At 36.8% G+C, this 19,633-nt stretch overlaps 1 protein-coding gene across 6 annotated transcripts in view; it reads right to left on the minus strand.

Moving 5' to 3' along the window:
* Window positions 1-7,447: 7,447 nt before the first annotated feature.
* Window positions 7,448-19,633, minus strand: part of SHPRH (SNF2 histone linker PHD RING helicase) — a 47,674-nt gene continuing 35,488 nt past the window's right edge. For 3 of the 6 annotated variants that reach the window (XM_041469898.1, XM_041469899.1, XM_041469896.1), the window contains exons 23-30: window positions 19,028-19,129; window positions 18,112-18,183; window positions 16,192-16,380; window positions 12,555-12,647; window positions 11,949-12,035; window positions 11,326-11,504; window positions 9,408-9,488; window positions 7,448-8,192 (exon numbers count right to left, since the gene is read on the minus strand). In XM_041469898.1, coding sequence (XP_041325832.1) covers window positions 8,096-8,192; window positions 9,408-9,488; window positions 11,326-11,504; window positions 11,949-12,035; window positions 12,555-12,647; window positions 16,192-16,380; window positions 18,112-18,183; window positions 19,028-19,129 — 900 coding nt within the window. In that variant the 3' untranslated portion in view covers window positions 7,448-8,095. The other 3 variants (XM_041469900.1, XM_041469902.1, XM_041469901.1) reach the window with 3 other exon arrangements.

Here is a 19,633-nt window from a genome sequence, read left to right on the forward strand (position 1 = left end):
CTGTTCTTCTCTCCTGTGGGTTGGTTTCTGAAAGTCACTAACTTGCTGCTGCAAAAGCTGATTAGTTTCAGTGTTCTGTTACTTGAACAATTAAATTACAGGACAAGAAATTGCTTGCAAATTTCTGGCAAAATATCTGTTAATATGCAGTTATATAAAAGAAAACATTTTCTATCAAAATGTGTGCAATTATACATTTAATTCCAGGGTTGTGACTTTGGATTTCAAAACCTCTCCATAGAATCAAGGACCCCAAGAAATGGCCGAAAGGTGTCCTGTGCCCAACAACAGGTTTCCTGAAGTGTGGAGCAAGTGGAAACTTTAACACTCCTCAGAAAACCCTTCCTCTCTATTTTAGAATCAAATCCCCCAGGACAGGGCTGTAGACCCCTCTCTATCATTCCCCCACTCTCACATTTGTCCTCTGTGTTACAGCAGCAGCAGCTCTAAGTAAGCAGAAGTAAAACCTCCCTCACCTCATTCACTTTGGTGTTTCGTGTCCTCTAATTCTATTCTAGAGGCTTTTAATAAGAGCTGTAAATTGATTCAGGGTCACTCACCTTTGTTAAGAACAAGTAACAGAAAAGAAATACACGCTCCACAGGGCAAAAAGAGAAGCCCTATTGAACAGTGGTAGAGTGTTGATGAAGAAAGCATATGTTAAGAATTCTAGAAACTTTAGAGGAAATTTATGCTTACAAGATGTTTGAAGATTGCAGTACACAAAAGGAGAGATTCCCCAGAAATATCCATGGCATGTCCCTCATTTGACACAGCTGGCTCAAACCTTTGGCAAGATTTCTCAACACTCATTTCCCTGCACAAGAGGACTGCGCTGGGCTTACTGCCTTTCACGCCCACTTGTGTTGATGAAGGAAGCATATGTTAAGAATTCTAGAAACTTTAGAGGAAATCTATGCTTACAAGATGTTTGAAGATTGCAGTACACAAAAGGAGAGATTCCCCAGAAATATCCATGGCATGTCCCTCATTTGACACAGCTGGCTCAAACCTTTGGCAAGATTTCACAACACTGCACAAGAGGACTGGGCTGGGCTTACTGCCTTTCATGCCCACCGCAAACATTCTCAAGGTGCAGAATTTCCCAAGTGGGAATTACAAAGTTCACTGTCTTGCCCCTTCAGAGACACTTGTTAATTTACAGCAGAAGTGATTAATCACCTTGCCTCTATTAAGCAAAATTTGCCTGTTTGGTTCAGGGAGGTTAATCTATAAAAGTATATATTACAAGTTTGAACCACTATCCTTCACAAATCCACAGCAAACGTTTGACTAGGGAATCTTCTGACTTAGGTGCACATTAAAACATGTATCCCAGGGGCTAAAACTTTTCAATATTCCCATTTGTTCAAGCACTGCAAAGCCCTGTGTGTTCACAGCCCAAAAACTTTCTTACTGAAAGTGACTAATATCTCAAATCTGGAACACAAAAATGTGCCACTGCATTTAGATGAACATTTAGCTCCAATGAATAGGCTCTACTTGAAATCTTTCACCCTTTGTTTATTCATTGCTCGTATCAGTGACTCATTCCTCCCACAGAAAAATCAGCAGAAGGGCACTCAGAGGAACATTTTACAACTATTCCTCATTTGTCCCCCCCAACCTCTTCCCATCTCCTCCAACTCCATCCAGTACAGATTCCACCTCCACTGCAGCATGTACAACAGCAGTAGCTATGAATGGATCACATGGTCTGAGATATCCCCTCCATCTCCTTTCTGGCTGCTGGTGAAGTGCTCTGGGCTTTCTATCTCTGTAACAGGAATTGTCGGACAGAATGTCTTTTAACCAGATCTGCTTACAAGATCTAACAATGGGGGCAGCAGTTATTTGGTATAATCATGTACACAACTCCTATGTTAATGCAGTAAGATTTTGTAGAAGGCTAGAAGAGAAGCAACACATTTCAATACTACTAGGTATAATAAATATAATTGAGGTTAGGCTAGAAGTCTGTAGTTTCCTGGGTCTTCCCTCATGTTGTTCTTGTAAACTGGAAGAACATTAGTTAGCTTCCAGTCAGCAGGGACCTTCCCAGACCTTTGGTAGGTGATCAAGAGGGGTTCTTCCATATCATACACCAGCTTCTTCAGAATGCTGGGATGAACCCCATCAGGCTCCATGAACTTGAGAACACTCAGCCAATACAGGCAGTCCCTTACAATTTCAGCATTCACAAATGCAAAGTCACTGTTCTCATACTTGTGAGCCTCCATCTCGGGAGGCTCCAAGAGTGACAAGCCAAAATTTCATCAAGGTAACAAGAAAGGCATTCTAGATTTTCTTCCTTAAACAAATGACATAGTCAAGAGAAAGTCTGACAAATGAAGATCATCTGTTAGCATAAAGAAATGACAATTCATAACAACATAATATGAATCCCATTAGCTCACTTGCTCCCACAGGATAGAAAGAAAAGCAGCATTAAACTCCCCACAACGATCTAAGCCAGCCTACACCAACAATTTACATTTTGAGACACCCTATAAGCAGTCAGACCTTACACTTGGTAGCATTTGGAAAGGTAGTTTCTGCCCAATGTGAAGGTTACTATCAAACCAAGAGATGTTATACAATGGAAACAATGACACCTGTTCCTCAACTGATAAAATTTGGTTTGTGTCCAGTTCAATGAATGGGGCTGGGCACTTGCTTGTGTAAGCTCTATAAATACACAAAACAAAGGAACTTGGAAGTGAGCCCTGCAAGGCTGGTATCTTGTACACAGAAGAAAGCCAAAGCGGAGGTTTACAGGTATGTCACAATCCAATTGTCTAAGAATTATTCTAGTACTTAGAAACTCTATGTCATCTATGCCAGGTGACTGAATTACCAACATTTGAAAGCTACAGTTTCAACTACCTGTCCTCTTTACACCGTGTATGACTGTAGAATACAGAGTGCCTACTTGGAACTTGAATCCAATACTACTATGAATCAGTAGTTATCTATTCCTTCCTCCTTCTCTAAAGAAGAGAAGTCAGTGGATACACTGTGATTTGTGACAGTGGTTCAGGTGCACTTTATGAATTCCAAAGCTATAGACTTGGCAAGTAAAAACTTGCAAGCCTCATTTCTTACTCAGTAAGTCGAATACTGGGGTCCTTTTTGTGTGTCAGCTGTACAATATACAACCAGATATACAAAAGTTAACAGACTGAAATTCAGTATCTGATTCTACAGTGGTGAAGAACATGAGAAAACTAAAATATTATCAGTACAAGAAAGAATTTATACCAGGCCACTGTTGCAGCATATGCCACAGCACATGTTACAGCTGAGATGGTCACCATACACAGAATATCATCATCATCATCATACAATTTCAGAAAGCTTCAACCCATACAGAGCAACACCTTACCACTTCAGAAGGCTTCAAGCACCTGCTCTTACAGAGTAACACCACATCACCTCACAAGGCTGCAAGCAGTGACCCTTCTTGTTGTTTAGCCCAACCTTTGATACCCCCATCATTAATGCATTGCACCTGTGTGCCCTCTGTTCCCGCTGGTGGTTGCTCAGTGCCCCTGGGCACTCCAGGTCTCATTGCCTTCAGTGCTGCTCACCTGCTTCCCACAGCTGTGGCCCATTGGGGATGAGGCTGGGCTGCAGCCCCACTCCCAATCAGCACAAACTGTGTGCCTGCAGGCTACAATTCTCTTTACCTCAGATACTTTTTCTGTGATACAGTAAGCTAGTTTTACTGTAGCCATTTTATGGATTGTAACTCTTTTACTCTACTTCCACTGACCAAACACATACATTCTTTGTAAATATGAGCAAGCTGGGGGTGGGTGGAGGGTGGGATGAGATGACCAACACAGTAAAAGAGAAAAATACAGGCAGAGGGAGAGACAGATGTCTTGGACCTTATTTTTTTCTCCATTATGAAATCAATTTAATCTACATTTATAACATATAATCTTGTAAAGATCTCACTTGTTTCAGGCAACCAAAAAAGGAAGAAAAAAAGCACAGGCACAGTGGCTTTGAAGATCGCCTTTCAGTCTAGAGAAAAGCACAACATACAGATTTTAAGCAGTAAGTCTTTAGATTATGCTTCAGAAACAGGCTTTATTTACAGCTGGACAAACCCTTAGATTTCTAGGTCTTCCTAGAAATCTGATCTCATCTGATTGCTTACCTTGGGAGAGCAATAAATTTCAAGGTTAATTTTTTTCTTACACCAGTCAATGCCAGATTGACCAATACAATACAGACCTTTTTCCCTCCAAATTAACTGAAGCACAGTTTCAACTGAACAAATAAATCTGTGACTCCTGAAAGAGGTAATGTAGTCATAAGGACTGCAAAAACGGATGGAAAGAGGACAGCACTGTTTGTGTCAGAGAGCTGTTAGCTGATCCCCAGCTAGAGTCCAGACAGAATTTTACAAGAGGATTTATGTCTAATTATGGGTTTAACCAGACACAATTATTTTTTATCTCTGTAGAATCCCAGATAATTAGAATCACAGATAATTCTAATACATCTGCACACACTGGCAGACGTGGTTTGGACAGCCTGTCTCACAAAAAGCATCATCAACTTTGTCCACTTCTAAATATGAAACTTGAATATGCAAGAGAAGACTGAGGTAAATATTCTTCTGTGGTACCTGACCTGAAATACACTACAATGAAAACTGCCATTTATCCTGGATTTCATTAGGATGTTAAAAAGTTACCCAACAGGTTAAGATGTAAACCTATTCCTGGCACAGGCTGATTTGGAGAGCAAGGGGGAATCTTAAATTAAAAATTCTCTTAAAGATCCACAGTGACATTCAAAGAGCTCAATTTAACAACACAAGTTTAACACCTCAGTTTCCAAGATGATCATATCGTGTGGTTCAAGGAAGTTCACTATTTGCATCAAGCTTTTACAGATACCAAAATAACAGCTCTGTTATACAATATATAACTTTATATACAGTGAGAAAACCTGTCCCAAAATCCTCACCAACTACAATTAAAAAAACCCTTAACATTCTTTGTTATGGAAATGAAAAAGATTAAAAATCAGCACTGAGGTTTGGAAACAGGTGAAGCCTCATTTTTCAAGGGACTGACTTCACCAGGTAATGAATACTGTTAACCTGGATCACATTTACATGTTTTAGCAGGAGAACACACGAGAATCTGGTACATGCCTCTGGTAGGTCCACACAAATGTTATGCAAACACTGCAGTCAGTATTTATGGGTTTCTGTCTTCTGTGGAAAATCCCATTTCTATGAGTATACTGGAAGTCTTAGGATAGGGCAGACTTTGTTCTCAGCTAAGATACTGTCTTTCAAACGTGTTTTGATAGAGAGCAAAACCATGACAGTACCATGAAAACAAGCTTATTGTGCTTTGATAAGAGAAAAGCACTGCAGATGTACAAGCTACACCCTTAGCAGAAAAAAAAAAAAGAAAAAAAAATTATTTCATGAAAAGTCTCTTAAGATGTCTGAAAGAAAAACCTTTATCAAAAATACTAAATATTGCAAAAAAAAAAAAAAAAAAAAGAAAAAATGCATTAAATTTGGTCTCTGTGTTTTGTATTATGTAAAACTTGAAGAATTCATTTTACTACTGACACTGACTATTATACTCTAATGGTTCAACCCTCCAATTTCAAGAGGTGCTTTAACACGACTCATGGCACATTTTAATGTAATGTATCCAGAGCTCTAGGTGCTGTTGCTCCAGGGCAGTCAGGAGAGCACCTAGAAACAGATTTTCTGGCATTCTATGCTGTTATATGAGCATGAAACAAGGTAAGCCAGGACTACAGACTCATGCAGTGCCTGATAAGAAGCTGTGCTTTTGGTTAGGAGTTCAAAAGCCACATATTTATAAATAATCAATGAAAGCATCATATTTATATAAATGAACCTGATGCTTTAAGATTTGAGCCTTCCTATTTTTCAAATCCTGTACTGCATTAGTGCACAACTCCAAACTCCATATAAACTGTTAACTACTGTCTTCACATTTTGGTCAGACAAAACAGCTCCTCTAGGCCTAAAACTCAAGGACACCCTACAGCCTCAAGCCCCGAAAAATATAAAGAAAAGTGAATTGGGGGTGTGTGGACTGGGGGAAGGTGACTTCATTACCTGAAGCTGTAACAGGAGCATTAACCCCCTGATTTGCAAGTAGACCAAACTTATATCTGTCTGGAAAACTCGTGACCATCACCCCCAGCCTTGGGGAGGCTTTGTCTGCCCTTAATGTACCTGAAGGCCCTTCATTAAATATATCCCCTTTCATCCTTTTAACTTTGTCTGGCCTCTGTTTCTAGGTAAGCCCGAAAAAGGCATCAAGCCAAAAACATGCAGAGGTTTGGAAACCTCTCATAACTTACATTTTTCAGTTTGCCTTTCTGTCTTCACATTCATTGCCAACTATTCTTCCCACGTCTAGTTAATTAAAATGGGAGCTATGAATGTAAACACTATGTGCTTCCACAGTTTGTAGCACAGATACATAATTTCTCAGAGTAGCAGCTTCTTGTGCAGTCACATTGTGTCATATAATACCAAAATTATCTGAAGCTGATGAGGAAATTGGAATGTTGCTGTCCTCAGAGTTCCTGGACTGTCTGTTCAGCATGATCTCCAGTACACTGTAAAATAATTTAGGCTGGAAGGGATCCATGGAGGTCATCTGGTCCAACACACCACACATAGCAGGACCAACTTCGAAGGTGGATCAGGTTGCTTAGGGTTATCTGAGTTCCCGGTATGTTCAAGGATGGAGATGTCACAGTTTCTGTGTAAACTGCTTGATCAATCTTATCTAAAGCCCTTACCATCTATTCCATTTCTCTTGCTGCAAACTGAGAGAAGTAGCCTGTTGCTTATGCATAGACATTTGCCCACTCGCTAAACACAAAATTGTGTTTAACACCAGCTGTGCTAATAAGCTGGCTTCTGTAACACCTTCAAAAATTAATATTATGTAAATGCACATCCATACGCAATGCCAAAAGGTTTTAAAATTTATCGTGCCTACCTTCAGCAGTCTGAAAGTTAGCCTAGATTTCTTTTGCAAACTATCTACTGTCAACAAAGATGGGGTAGAGTGTTCTTGCATATCTAAAGATGAAGCTTCACAAAAGTTCCATTTTTCTCCATACTTTCTCTAACTTAGACCAGGCACCTAATAACTAGCCTGCCTACCATAATTTCATGTATTTTGTATATTTAAATTGCTGAATCTTTAAGGGGAAGAACTAGAAAAAAGATCAGGGTGAGACAATGCACAGAAACACCAAATAATTATGAAGTGATCAGCAGTGTAACCTTTTGAAAATTCTGTAGCAAATGCTTTTCTTGTTTTTTCAAACAGAGCACTAACTTAGTCACAGCTTCAAGTGAAAAAAATGTACAGCAAGTTCAAGTCTTTAACTGATCACCAGACCAACACACATACAAAAAGCATAATTTAATTATCATATTTTTGCCGTAAGCATTAACAATGAAATATTTAACTGTCAAAAGTCTTTATGAATATCTAAAGGCCTAATACAAATATCCAAACTATTAGTAAACATTTGTAATTTGAAGTGTTAACAATAAGACACTTAATAACTCTGCATTAAATCTAACAAGCCTTTTCTAGAAGAATATTAATTTACAGTCATTCTTTCTAACAACTCTTTGTACAATAAAAAAAATTAGATTTGTATTTTTCTGCTTCCCTTTCCCACCCAACCACCCACACAAGTTTTGTTCTCAGACTGAGCTAATAGCCAATCAAGCCTGATGGTAAAAATCCTCTCAACCAGAGGTCCAAGATCTCGGTTTCAGCATCCAGCTCAAATTCTCTTTGGGGAAAAAAAAATTCATGTTTTTGTATAATGTGCAAAGTGCAACTTTTATCCAGTGCCATCAGAAGTGTGTGCTGCTATGAACATCACCAAAGAATAAATCAGTAAAAATTAAGACTTCTCAATTTCCGATTGCTGTCTTACAGACAAGTGTTAGATGATGCCTACAGGAATGACAGATCAAATGGATTTTATCCTGGTGCTTACTGGGTCAGGTACTTTCCAATTTCATTAGGTCAAACCAATGTTTTTACTCAAGTTCTTCAGTTTCCTCTGTAAAAAGGTCAGCCAAATCTGCCACTGTCAACACTGAGGCTTCTGACTGTTTCATGGAAGAGCTCGTGTGGCTGTGGGAAAAAATTGCACGTGGGCATCAGAGAAAGAATCAGTGTAAGAAATGAGCTGTGTGCACTGAAGACAGAGCACACAGTTCAGAGTCAATACCTGCTCAGCTTTGAAGCTCAGCAGGAAAGCACACCTTCTGTCCAGGAAACGCATACACTCATCAGCTACTGCGCCTGCACATTCTAAGTAAGATAAAGAGTCCATCTACTGTCCCCAAACGTGGTCAACACCAAACACTGCAAAGGCAGCAGAACATGGGATAATGCACTTTGACCTCTAAACATTTAAGGGATTTGCTTGAGCTGCCAAGCATAAGGTTTAATATTACTTTCAAAACATTAGCCCTCATGGGATCATTCAACCACTGTACACTTATCTGAATTTTATGTGCAAAAGTAGTGCTACTTCACAGATAAGGAGAATAAATCATTCTTGAAGAGCTAAAACTGAAATCTTTCATAACTACAGCCAAAGATGTGCATGTAATTTTTAGTTTAATGATCTGTAAAAAGGAAAATTTCCTTAAACAAAGGCCTCCTCCTAGATTTGTCATGTGTATACCATCTGGTTAAAAGGTACAAACCTCTTACACTGTCTGCATAAGGAATGTAAATAGCATTTTTGGTCCTGCTCCAATCCATCACTGCTTATAGATTTTGGAAAGATAAACCACAGTGAGAGCTGCTTTCTGTGTCTGCACACCAGCCTCACATATGACTTAGCATCTGGGCAGTGCTTGCATGGACTGCAAAACCAAGCTGTTGACACAGCACCATTGGATGAGGTTTGTAGGATTAAAAAAATAACAAAAGAAAGAACCCATGTCCTATGTTAAGAGTTTATAACACATTGTTGCTCTAGTGGCAGGCTTAGTGCTACTCCATCAATTGCAATGTTTTTATACCAATGAAAATAGGTAAACTGAAAAGATAAATCATAACATAATACATAAATCATTACTTGGGCTTTTATGAAGTAAAATGCACAAAACATAGCCAAAATATTTTCCAGAGAATTAAAATACCTTAAGCTGCACATTACTGGAACCAGGTTAAAACTTTTGAAGTCTTAAAACTGTTTTGCCAATCAAAACAGTTTGAAGAACAGTTGAAGGTTATACATAAGATATACATTCCTAACCACAAGAGAAGTATGGTGGAGAACCACCTTTCCATTTTCAGTGCAATAATGACATTTAAAAAAAATTCAACACATACCTTCTATCTACAGTTTTCAGCATAGTCTGCATTCTCTCCTCTATTGTTGCTTTTATCAGGAACCTATGAACAATCGTAGATCTGAATGTGTTTAAAAAAAGAACATGCCACCATAAGTGAGCAGAAGTTGTACTTTTACTGCCAAAGTTTATAACCATATTTTATCTCATATTAATTCTATTAAAAGTGTTGAAAATATGCCTCTGGTTTTTAAGAAATAAATGTCAGAAGTGATTGGCAACTTCCATTGACACTTCAGAGAGCTTAGTGCTTCCCTGTAAACACACTCACTTTACTGATCATACACTAAATGAATGTAAGCTGCATTAGCTAAAATCCTAACGTAGATACAGGGCAAAGTTCTGCTTTCTGTGTCCTTACTAGAAACATTCCTCCAGAGCCCAAAGAAAAAAGAGTTTTGCCCACTGGTTATATACAATGTTCATAATTCATTGTCACAAATTATTCCAAGAGACAAGAGCTCAATGTGATGGAAAATTAAACCTAACTCCCGGAGTTTTAATAGTATGATTTTTGAAGACAGCAAAATATAACAATTTTTTTAAAGAAGTCAGTAACTGTAGTTAGTAAACACTGGTAAAATATAAAACCCAAAATGTCAATAAACATACCACAAAATGAAAATTCCATTTATGAAATAAAATTAAAAAAAAGAAAGCAGTAATTTAGAAAAGTGACAGGCACCAGAAAGTGAAATGGACAAAAGTCAGATCCAAAGATAAAAATGAAAAAGCACCCCATGCTCCCCAGTATAAACATTTTTCAAGGTAAGAACCCTTGAAAATGCTTAGATGGTTTTTAGGTCTTAGGTTGAAACTTTGGCAGGTAACATTTCACAGAAGAGTGCAGGGGGAATGCTTTCGGATTCACAGGCAAAGGTCTACCCCTAAAAAAGAGAAGTAAATAAGAACTGAACTGGTAATAGTTGCACCAGTGACACTAAACAAGAGTATTCCCTAATGCTAAGTGTACTTGGAACACAGCCCTTTTAAAAAATATGCCTAGCTGAAATCTTAATTCTTAAAAAGTACTATGTATTCTTGGTGGTTTTATTGCAAGGTTTTTGCTGCACCTTTCGTGCCAGCATCATGTAGAATTGCAGTGTGGGCTGTTGCAATCAGTCTTTCCTATGCCCTCACAGTTAATTCAAAATCTTTACCAACACACACAAATATCCACTTGTTCATAAACATTCTTACACATACATGCTCCTTCATGTCCTCCTCTCTCTTTGCTTTCATTTCCAGAACACAATCCCCACTATTATTCTACAGTATTTTTATTCCAGAATTGACTGCAGCTATTTTTCTTCTTCATGTACTGGGCTTTAAACTTTTTTTTTAATAAAGTCACAAGACCTTAGAAAAAACACGTACATCTCATATGTTGAGGACAAACTTTCTCAAACCTTTTTCAAGTGTTCAGTACTACCTGTGTCAGAGTAACAACAGTGAAACAAACAAGAGACATGCAAACCCATTAATTTCTTCAAAAAGACAGGGTGAGGGCAGAACTGTGATTTAAAAACTTATCAATTCTAATGAGAGTGTGCTATAACTTTCTTTTTGCAAAAAAAACCCAACAAAAAAATGTCCCAAAAGAAGGAAAGAAAAAACCCCTAACAATTTATGCAATCTGGAGCTAAGAATGACCCAATTAGAAAGAGCCTCTCAAGGAAACTCATAAAGGCCATGCCTGAATGTAGCCATATACGACAAATTATGAGTTTCTTGGACCTGCAAAGCCAAGACATTTCTGGATATTTTTGCAAGCAGAAGTCCAAAGTTAAAAACTAAGGCATCAGTGGCACGCATAAAATAGGCCAGCAGCTGAACAAGGTTTTTTCAGATCTACTCTGGACCATATCTAAACCATTGAACACAAATGTAAATCTTACTTTGTTTGGCCAATACGATGTACTCTGCCAATAGCCTGTAGCTCATGTGCTGGATTCAGAATGGGCTCCACGAGCAGAACATGAGTTGCTTCGATGATGTTTAGTCCATTGGAACCAGTGTGAAGAGGCAGCAGCAAAATATTGATGTTGGGATCGTATTTAAATGCAGACAGGTTTTCCTAAAAGGCAAACATCACAGCAGTGTGACAAAATTCCTCAATGTCGTGTGTGGGGGACAAGACTATATTTTCAACAAATTGTGGCAGTTTATACAGGCTCCAGATCGACAATCTTTGCAGGTCTGTCAACCCAGAACAGATACATGACAGTCTCAGGAAGGCATGAACTTCTTGCAATACTGATCAATGAGTCTCATCCTTAACTTCCATGCCAATGCATCTTTCTCAAAAGTGAATGTACTGTTTATCTCAAAATGCTTTAAACTGGGACTTTTTGAGATTATAATTTAGAATGATTAAGTTAGAGATCAAAACTTCTGCCATACAAATTTGCTGCTTTTTTAGTTTCTGAAATGAAGCAGCAAAGTAAAAAGGATCAGATTAACTTCTATGAACTATGATTTTCCCACTGAAAATAATTTAAGAAAAATATCCTTTATGTACCTGAAATTTACTAATTCCATTGATCTGAGAAAAAACCATGTTGTTGTCATACAAAGCTTTTGAAATTATATCCAACACATCTTGCCACTGTAAAAAAAAACAAAACAAAACCACACAACACAATAAAAGTAACTCAACATTACGAACAGCAATGACAACTAAAAAAATAATAATTAGCTTCCCTAACAAAGAGTAGATTTAAAAGCTTTTCAAACTGCTAGGATTTGCAATTCTAAAAAAAAATTGTGTGCTAGAAACCAAATCTTTCACAAAACTAAGTAAGACAAGTAATTAGAAAGATCAACCTGAAGAAAAGAAATTGGTAGCCATTGCAAAACCAGTTTTACCATGTATCAAAAACATCTGGACATCACATTTAAAATTATCTAGAATTTCTACTGCTTCCATACAAATCCAAGTGTTTGCCCTTTAGAGAAACAAGCTTTCACATCTGCTGACTATGATCATTATTCTTGTTCCAGTTACAAGACTTGCCCTACAAATCCTCAAAACAATCAAGTGGTTGTACAGAGTGATTCAACATTTTGGTAGCTAAACTAGCTCAAACACACATGCAAAGACAAGACAGAAAATGGTGATTAATACCGTTGAGAAAACTAAGGACTTAGCCCCTGGATCTTTAAATTGAATTTTCTTCAGTGTTCGGACCACAGCTTCCACTTTGGTGGAGTGACTTCCCTTTGAAAAGTCAAAGAAGCACATTAGTAAAGCAGGATAGTAAAAAACTCCTTCCACATTCACTGCTTTAGTAAATGATGTTATATTACGTCTCTTACACATCTCACACAAAGTTAACAATGATCAGTCTTGAGGAAGGGCAGGTTAGGTAGCACTGAACTACTTTTACCTCTCCCTTATAACACACTGCACTAGGATTATCAGTGTATAACAGCATGAGCAGCACATGGAGGAATGAAGTGCCATGCAGACACACCTCTAGTTCTGCATGAGGCAAAACAGACAGCCCAAGCAGTGCAGTGGCACCAAACGTGCCCATTAGGCCTCCTGCAGTTTAACTTTGTGGCACAGTCTTTAGTGAATCTTTCAAATGCACATTAAAATTTCCCTACCTTCACATCTTTTGAAAATGGTCCAAGAAAAAAACCTACCCGAATGCTATTTACGTTGCTTTTGTTTCTCATTCTGGCAACATCAAACTTATGTTCAGTACTATGAAGCTCATTAATTATACTTAAAACAGTATGAAAATTGTAAATATAATTAATTTTTGAATTATGGTGAGCTGCAATGAAAACATCTTTCTATTCTGCATTCAGAAGTATTTCAGTGCTTAATGAATCCAATACTTTATTCTACATCTTGTCCATTTTGATTTATGTGCTCTTCCCTTTCCCCTTAGGTCAGCCAGAGGATACAATGAGATGCAATTCTTTTTCCACCTCCTTCAGTATGTACTTTCTATTACAGCAATCTTACCTCATGTCTTTTTTAAAGCTTTTACTTTCTTACTACACACATTGTCATTTCAAACTGTGCTAGATTCAGCAGGACAAATACTGTTTTATTTCTGTCTGCACCTGTCTTTTGAACATTGAATTAACTATGTTGGCTCACTACAATGACAGATCAAATTTACTGAAGTCATGCTGCGTGCAGAATTGGCTGGGAAGGATGTCAGCAGTCTCAGCACAAGCTGGGAACCAATGCTGGGCTGCTTGATCACTCACACATTAGGCAGCTAACATGTGAAAGACTTTCTGCAGACTGTTTTACCAAAGGCTGCAGTAAGCAGTGCCATTTTTTACCCAGGGTCCTCCACAGTGATTCCAACCCTGCAATGTCACAGACATAGAAACAAACCAGATTTCTTCCACGTCATTTCTGTTCACCTGATAGACACTGACTGTCCATCTGACTGTTTGCAAAGTCAGATGTACAATTAGAAATGCTTATGTTGGCAGGTCAGAAAGGATGACACATTTGCAGCCCTATGGCTACCACCTGCCAATCATAAACGCCTACAGTTAGGAGATCTGAGACAAGCTTTTAGGACTTCCTACATAATTCCAGGATCATTTATGGCTTTTCCAATACTATTCATATCTGATTCAGTGATGACAATCCTGGCTAATCTGTTCTAATTGTCATGTCCTCAGAAACTGTTTTTGACTTTATCATAGGTTCTTTTCCCTCCTATAACAGATAGCAGCTTTAGCCACTGTTGATTTTTCCACCCTTCAGATTCCTGTGTCTTGGGTGTCACAAAGGTGACTTGTACAAGATCAGTAGGAGGAACTGTGGTGCAGAAAAGAACAGCACAATGCTCAAAGTGGTCAAAATCCTTTTGCTCTATTTTTTAAACAGGACAACTGTGTGAAGTTCTTCATCCCTCTGTCTACATTATGTAAACTATATTATTGAACTTATTGAACTTACAAGTGACTAAAATTTTGTCTCACAGCACACACAAAGATCTCAATTTTGTTCTCTATGGAGAGATGAAAATGACAGAAACACTCTTGTTTTTCAGTCTGTCTTCAAAAATGGTATCCTGCTCATTACCCCTACACCATAGTCTGTAATTTTGTTAAATATTGAGATGAGTATTTATAAAGAAATTGGCTAGGTCAAATGAATTATGGAACAGTTAACATCAGACCCAAAACTATCCTCTAACAAACAATTTCTGTCTCAGATGACAGGCTGGCAACACCCGCTACAATACTGACCAGACACAGGAAGCCTTTACAAAACCAAAACATGCAGGGATGCCAGTAATGTCTCTCTCAATATAAAATGCTTCCATTTACAGTAGTCCTTTTGCATCTAAGGCATTACCTTATGATGGTTAGTGTCAGTAAAATAAAGAGTTAGAAAGAAAGAGAGGTAGTGAATACTTTAAGAGACTGGAGGAATTGAGGAAGATCAGATTAAAATATGAACACTGAATAAATCACACAATTTTCATATCTGTTCTGAAAGATACTGATCTTAACAGCAGTATTCTATAGAAACCATAGTGAGTTTGTTATTCTTTGTAAACTGTCCTTTAAAGGAATATGAGGTAGAATTTTTTAACAATGTTGCTTGTTTAAGTAGTAAATACAGTGAAGCTACAGTGTAAATTTTTAATTTTTCATTAACTAAAAATGAGCTTTGCTCAAGCAAATTCACACAAAATTCGTATTTTGGTTTATTTTTGCTTTGTTCAAAGTTTCTGATGCAGAAATACTTCAAGAAAACACTACAACTCTTTACATAGGACAGCAAATGACTTGTTCTTTCAATGTCATATTTATGAAATTTGGTTATTCTGGTTATTTTTTAATGTAATTTATGAAACATATTTGAAATTTTGTTAGAAACAGGGTGATATCTCTAAACTGTATATGGAATTAATATGCAAAATGCCCCTGCATGAAGTTGTGTTCTAAGAAGTAGCACTTGAAAAACACAGCCTATTTACTCCCCCTGGTGCCACATACTGTCAACTACTTTAATAATTCGAGTTAGGAATCATCTACTCATAAAATGGAATTTCATTTGTCCAGGGAGGTTGAAATAACTACTGTAAATATGGTAGCATTGTCTTCAATACAGGGTAGCAACCCTAGAAATTGTGCAAGGTTCAAGGAGACTTGCACAGATATCATGGAAGTCTCTCAGCACAACTAATTATTTTTAACTACACTAATCAGATTAATTTACTTAAATTAAATTAACTTTAAACTTAGTTAAATTAAACTTATATTTAACTACACTAATCAGATTAAAATTATGACAAGCACTACAATCATACTTTAATCCAGCTGTATCATAATAATATTTTAATAAAAGACAGCAGTATCAGCTAAACCAAAGTATTATCAATGTATTTTACCTTTGCATTTTAGCCCAGACTCCTCTATTTTTTCCACAACTGCACTAAACACAGGTTTTTGGTTTCTACAAAACAATTCTACAAGACATTCATGCAGTGCAAACATGTACCTATGCACTACATATATGTCACTATTGCTAAAGACTCATGGAGATGCTGTCTCTTTAATCCAATGAAAACTCTCCTTTAGTAAAAAAAGCAGATACAACAGTGCAATCAGGACTGAATTCCTACATGTTTGTGTCTAGAGGTTTTGTCATTAGGACAAACTATTTGTAAAACTATACAGTACACTTGTCTGCCTAAATGCAGTACGCTACAAAACACAACAAATATGCGCCGCTGAAAGTTTGGGCCACAGAGCTCCTGCAAACAACTCACCTTTACAGGAATATCATCCTCCTGATTTGCAGCTTCTGCAGTGAAGACATAAGATATTTCTTTATGAGATGTTGTCTGCCTGCAAATGGCACATTTAATTGAGCTCCGGCGGGTGCCGACGCTGTACTGCTGGATGATGATTGCTATGCACTCATTACAAAAACAGTGTCCACACGTCAGCACTGCCCACTGTGCAGGAAACAATAAAACCCAAACACAACACAGTTTCAGTTTTGGGCCAGTGCAAAAGAAAAACAGTGTACTAATCTATGATAAATTACATTTTCATAGAGAAATTACATTATTTTCATGATATTCATCAGATTAAAGAAGAATTTTACAATTGTTGCACTCCAGCTGCTAAAAAGCCTGAATTTTAAAGTTTTCCAGCATAGAGACATTCATGATCTAAAGGAAGTCTCTGAATTTATTGTTCGGTTTTTGCATTTTCTCAGTTTTGAACTTCAGGAACGACATTACAATCTTCCATTTCTATGAAAGATGATTCTTAATGACTTCTATGTAAACACAGATCAAGTATTTACATACTTTTTAAAAATTACAAAAATGTTTTGATTTGCCTTCTCTACAATTCTTTATCTGTGCATTCATATTAGATTGGTCATATTTAATGAGTGATAGAAAAAATGCTTTAATTTTTCCCTATTGGTAAGTCCAAGACGGCATATTTGGCCTTTAGAAGAAAGATTTTATACAGTGTCTTAATCTCTTAATCTCTGACAGAATGTATGTGAAACAAGATTGTATTGCAGAAACTGTTCTCTCCTTGTGAGCCTAGAGCATCTACAAGTCAGCTGGAACGTTCCATAATAGAGAAGCAATTTGTAGACCACTAGTTTTGAAATTCAAAATAGTATCTTTTGCTGTACTAGCCTGTTCTTTAGGCCATTCCAAGAGGGAAAACTAGAAGTTTTCACGGGACCAAGTAGCAAAGAGATTGACTAAACCACTGATTATCAAGCAGGTCTTTTAGACTTTGCAAGGTTTTTTGCAACTGAAAATAATTAGAATGAGAAGTACTTTCATCTTTTCATAGAATGAAAACTGCTATCATCTAAAGAAGCAGTCTTGCTGTTAAGAAAAAATAAAGTTAAGAGATTATTTTCCTTTTCAGTGAGCTTTTCCATCTCTGAGATAAAGAATAATGGCAGTTAACAAGACTAACAGTTGTTCTCTGTAAAAACCTGTATTACCCTTGGAATAAGAGCACAGAGGAGATTTTTGGAAACATGGCAGGAAGCAGTTCATGCTTACACATGTCTATAATGCAAAGAGAAGCTAAGCCTCCTTAAAACAGCTACCCTAAAAGAAAGAGACAATTTAGTTTTACCATAATGAGTCCTTTTATGTTTTTCCCTAATGCATGGTAAGTCAAGTTTAAACTATGGCTTTGTACTTTATGATGTAGATTAAGTCTCACTTGAATTTCAACTCCTGCACTTCAGCAGGGAAAGAAATCCACATTGCCAGTATTTATTCTATTGGATTTTGCTACTGTTTGAATATGTAATATCTTTTTCTTTAGAAGAAAAAAATACTATCAATAAGAACAATTACAGTAAAATATATACAATAGAAGTTTACCTACTTCCTCTTTCTGTTAGCTAATAATTGGGAAATAAATCTTTCTGTCAGAAGTATAACTTCAGATTTATAAAACAATCATGAACTCACATTTTTGTAACACTTAAGCAGATGTCAAAAGCTAAAAGAAGTAGAGGTGCTTGCACCTGCGAAAGATGTTACTTCAGGGGAGAGGCTGGTTGGTACATTACAGAAACAGCCCTGTTTTTCAATACAACATTCATTTAAAAACAGATCCTGACAATTTGACACACAACTGGCTCAGCTCCAGCTAAAGATGTTCTAAAAGTAAAACCTGCTGAATAAGTATCTTACCTGTCTTCCCAGTTGACGTGCACAGATTGGACATGGTTCTGGGTTAACTCCTCCAGTAGTTTTGTCCTGAGACTATCAATTAGAAAAAAAAAAATAAGCTTAGTGTTTTGTTATTCTATATTTAAAACAAGCTTCTAGAAAAAGTAAATAATGAAGCCTTTAAAAGAAACCAAATCAAACCAAAACACTGTCTGATTAAATTAAAAACATATCCATGTACTCAAGTCCATCTTGAGGAGTTAAAAAATATGTAACTTATGGTAAGCAAAAGGAGCACAAAGGAGCACTTTTCATTCTGCAGTCCTTCTGATGGCATCTGTAGCTCTACACCAGCTCTGAAAAATCATGGTAAAATACAAGCTTCAAACAAGAACCTCCACATATTTTCTATCAGCTTCACATTGTTGCAAAACCACTTAAATTTTGCTTAACTATGCTTACTTTAACATAAATACACTTACTCAAACACTATGATTAAAATAACATATAATAAATGCAGATTGTCTGTTTTGCTATTTTTTTTAACACTCACTTTAACTCCAGATGTGACTATCCTGTTTCAGGTAAGCTCTTAGTAAAATACCAAAGGTATGCAGAGACATACATAATTTTATAAGGCTTCTACTAAACATGGCCCAGTTAGTTTTAATGAAAACCCTACACATCTAAAACCAGTTCATAGTTTAATAAGCATGTAATTAAACAAGTAACTAAAATATATATTGCAATAAATAATTTTATGAGCACACAGTGACACAAAGAACAGCACAACAGCACACCAAATTTCAAAATATAATGAATCTTCACATAAAATATGATTTAAGATGGAAGCTTTAAATAAAAATAATGGTAGGTTTCTTCCCTTCCACAGGTAAACATAGCACTTAGGTAAAGATCAAGGAACCATTAATCTTACTTTCTCCAGATTAGTGAGGTACAGAAGTTGTCCTAATTTCTTTTGAAGCTGTGATTTGGCAACTGCCTTGTCATTCAGAAGTTTCACTCGATTTTGCTCTACCTATGAAAACAACATTAAATATGTGTTAAAAAGGGAAAAAAAAAAAAGTTAAGTTTTACAATAAGGCTTAAATTAATTTTTTTTGGTGAAATTCAGCTGATGAATTTACTGGTTACAGATAGAAAACCAGCTCATGCTGGAAATTTAAATGTGCTTCTCCCCAAGCAAAACTTATTATCTATTCCTTTCCTGTACCCAGTATGAACACAGCAGTGTGAATGGGCTGAGATGCAGAAGACACACAAAATTGCTTTTTATTGTTTTATTTACATTATTGTCTCTTTAGAGAAAGAAAATTAAATTAAAATAACCCAGATTTTCAGGAGTTTCTTTTGAAGTTCCTCCAATTTATCATCTCTTTTCTTCCAATTGTGTACATATATATACACCAAATTAACTGCTGGTTCCAAAAACAATGTGTAAGAGACAATAATTTTCTTTATATTTCCTAGAAATTTCCACTTTTGATTTAACCTGTACAAAGACAGAAACATCGAGCTGACT

Source organism: Pyrgilauda ruficollis, unplaced genomic scaffold (assembly GCF_017590135.1).
Source record: "Pyrgilauda ruficollis isolate IOZ18807 unplaced genomic scaffold, ASM1759013v1 scaffold24, whole genome shotgun sequence".
Lineage (NCBI taxonomy): Eukaryota > Metazoa > Chordata > Aves > Passeriformes > Passeridae > Pyrgilauda > Pyrgilauda ruficollis.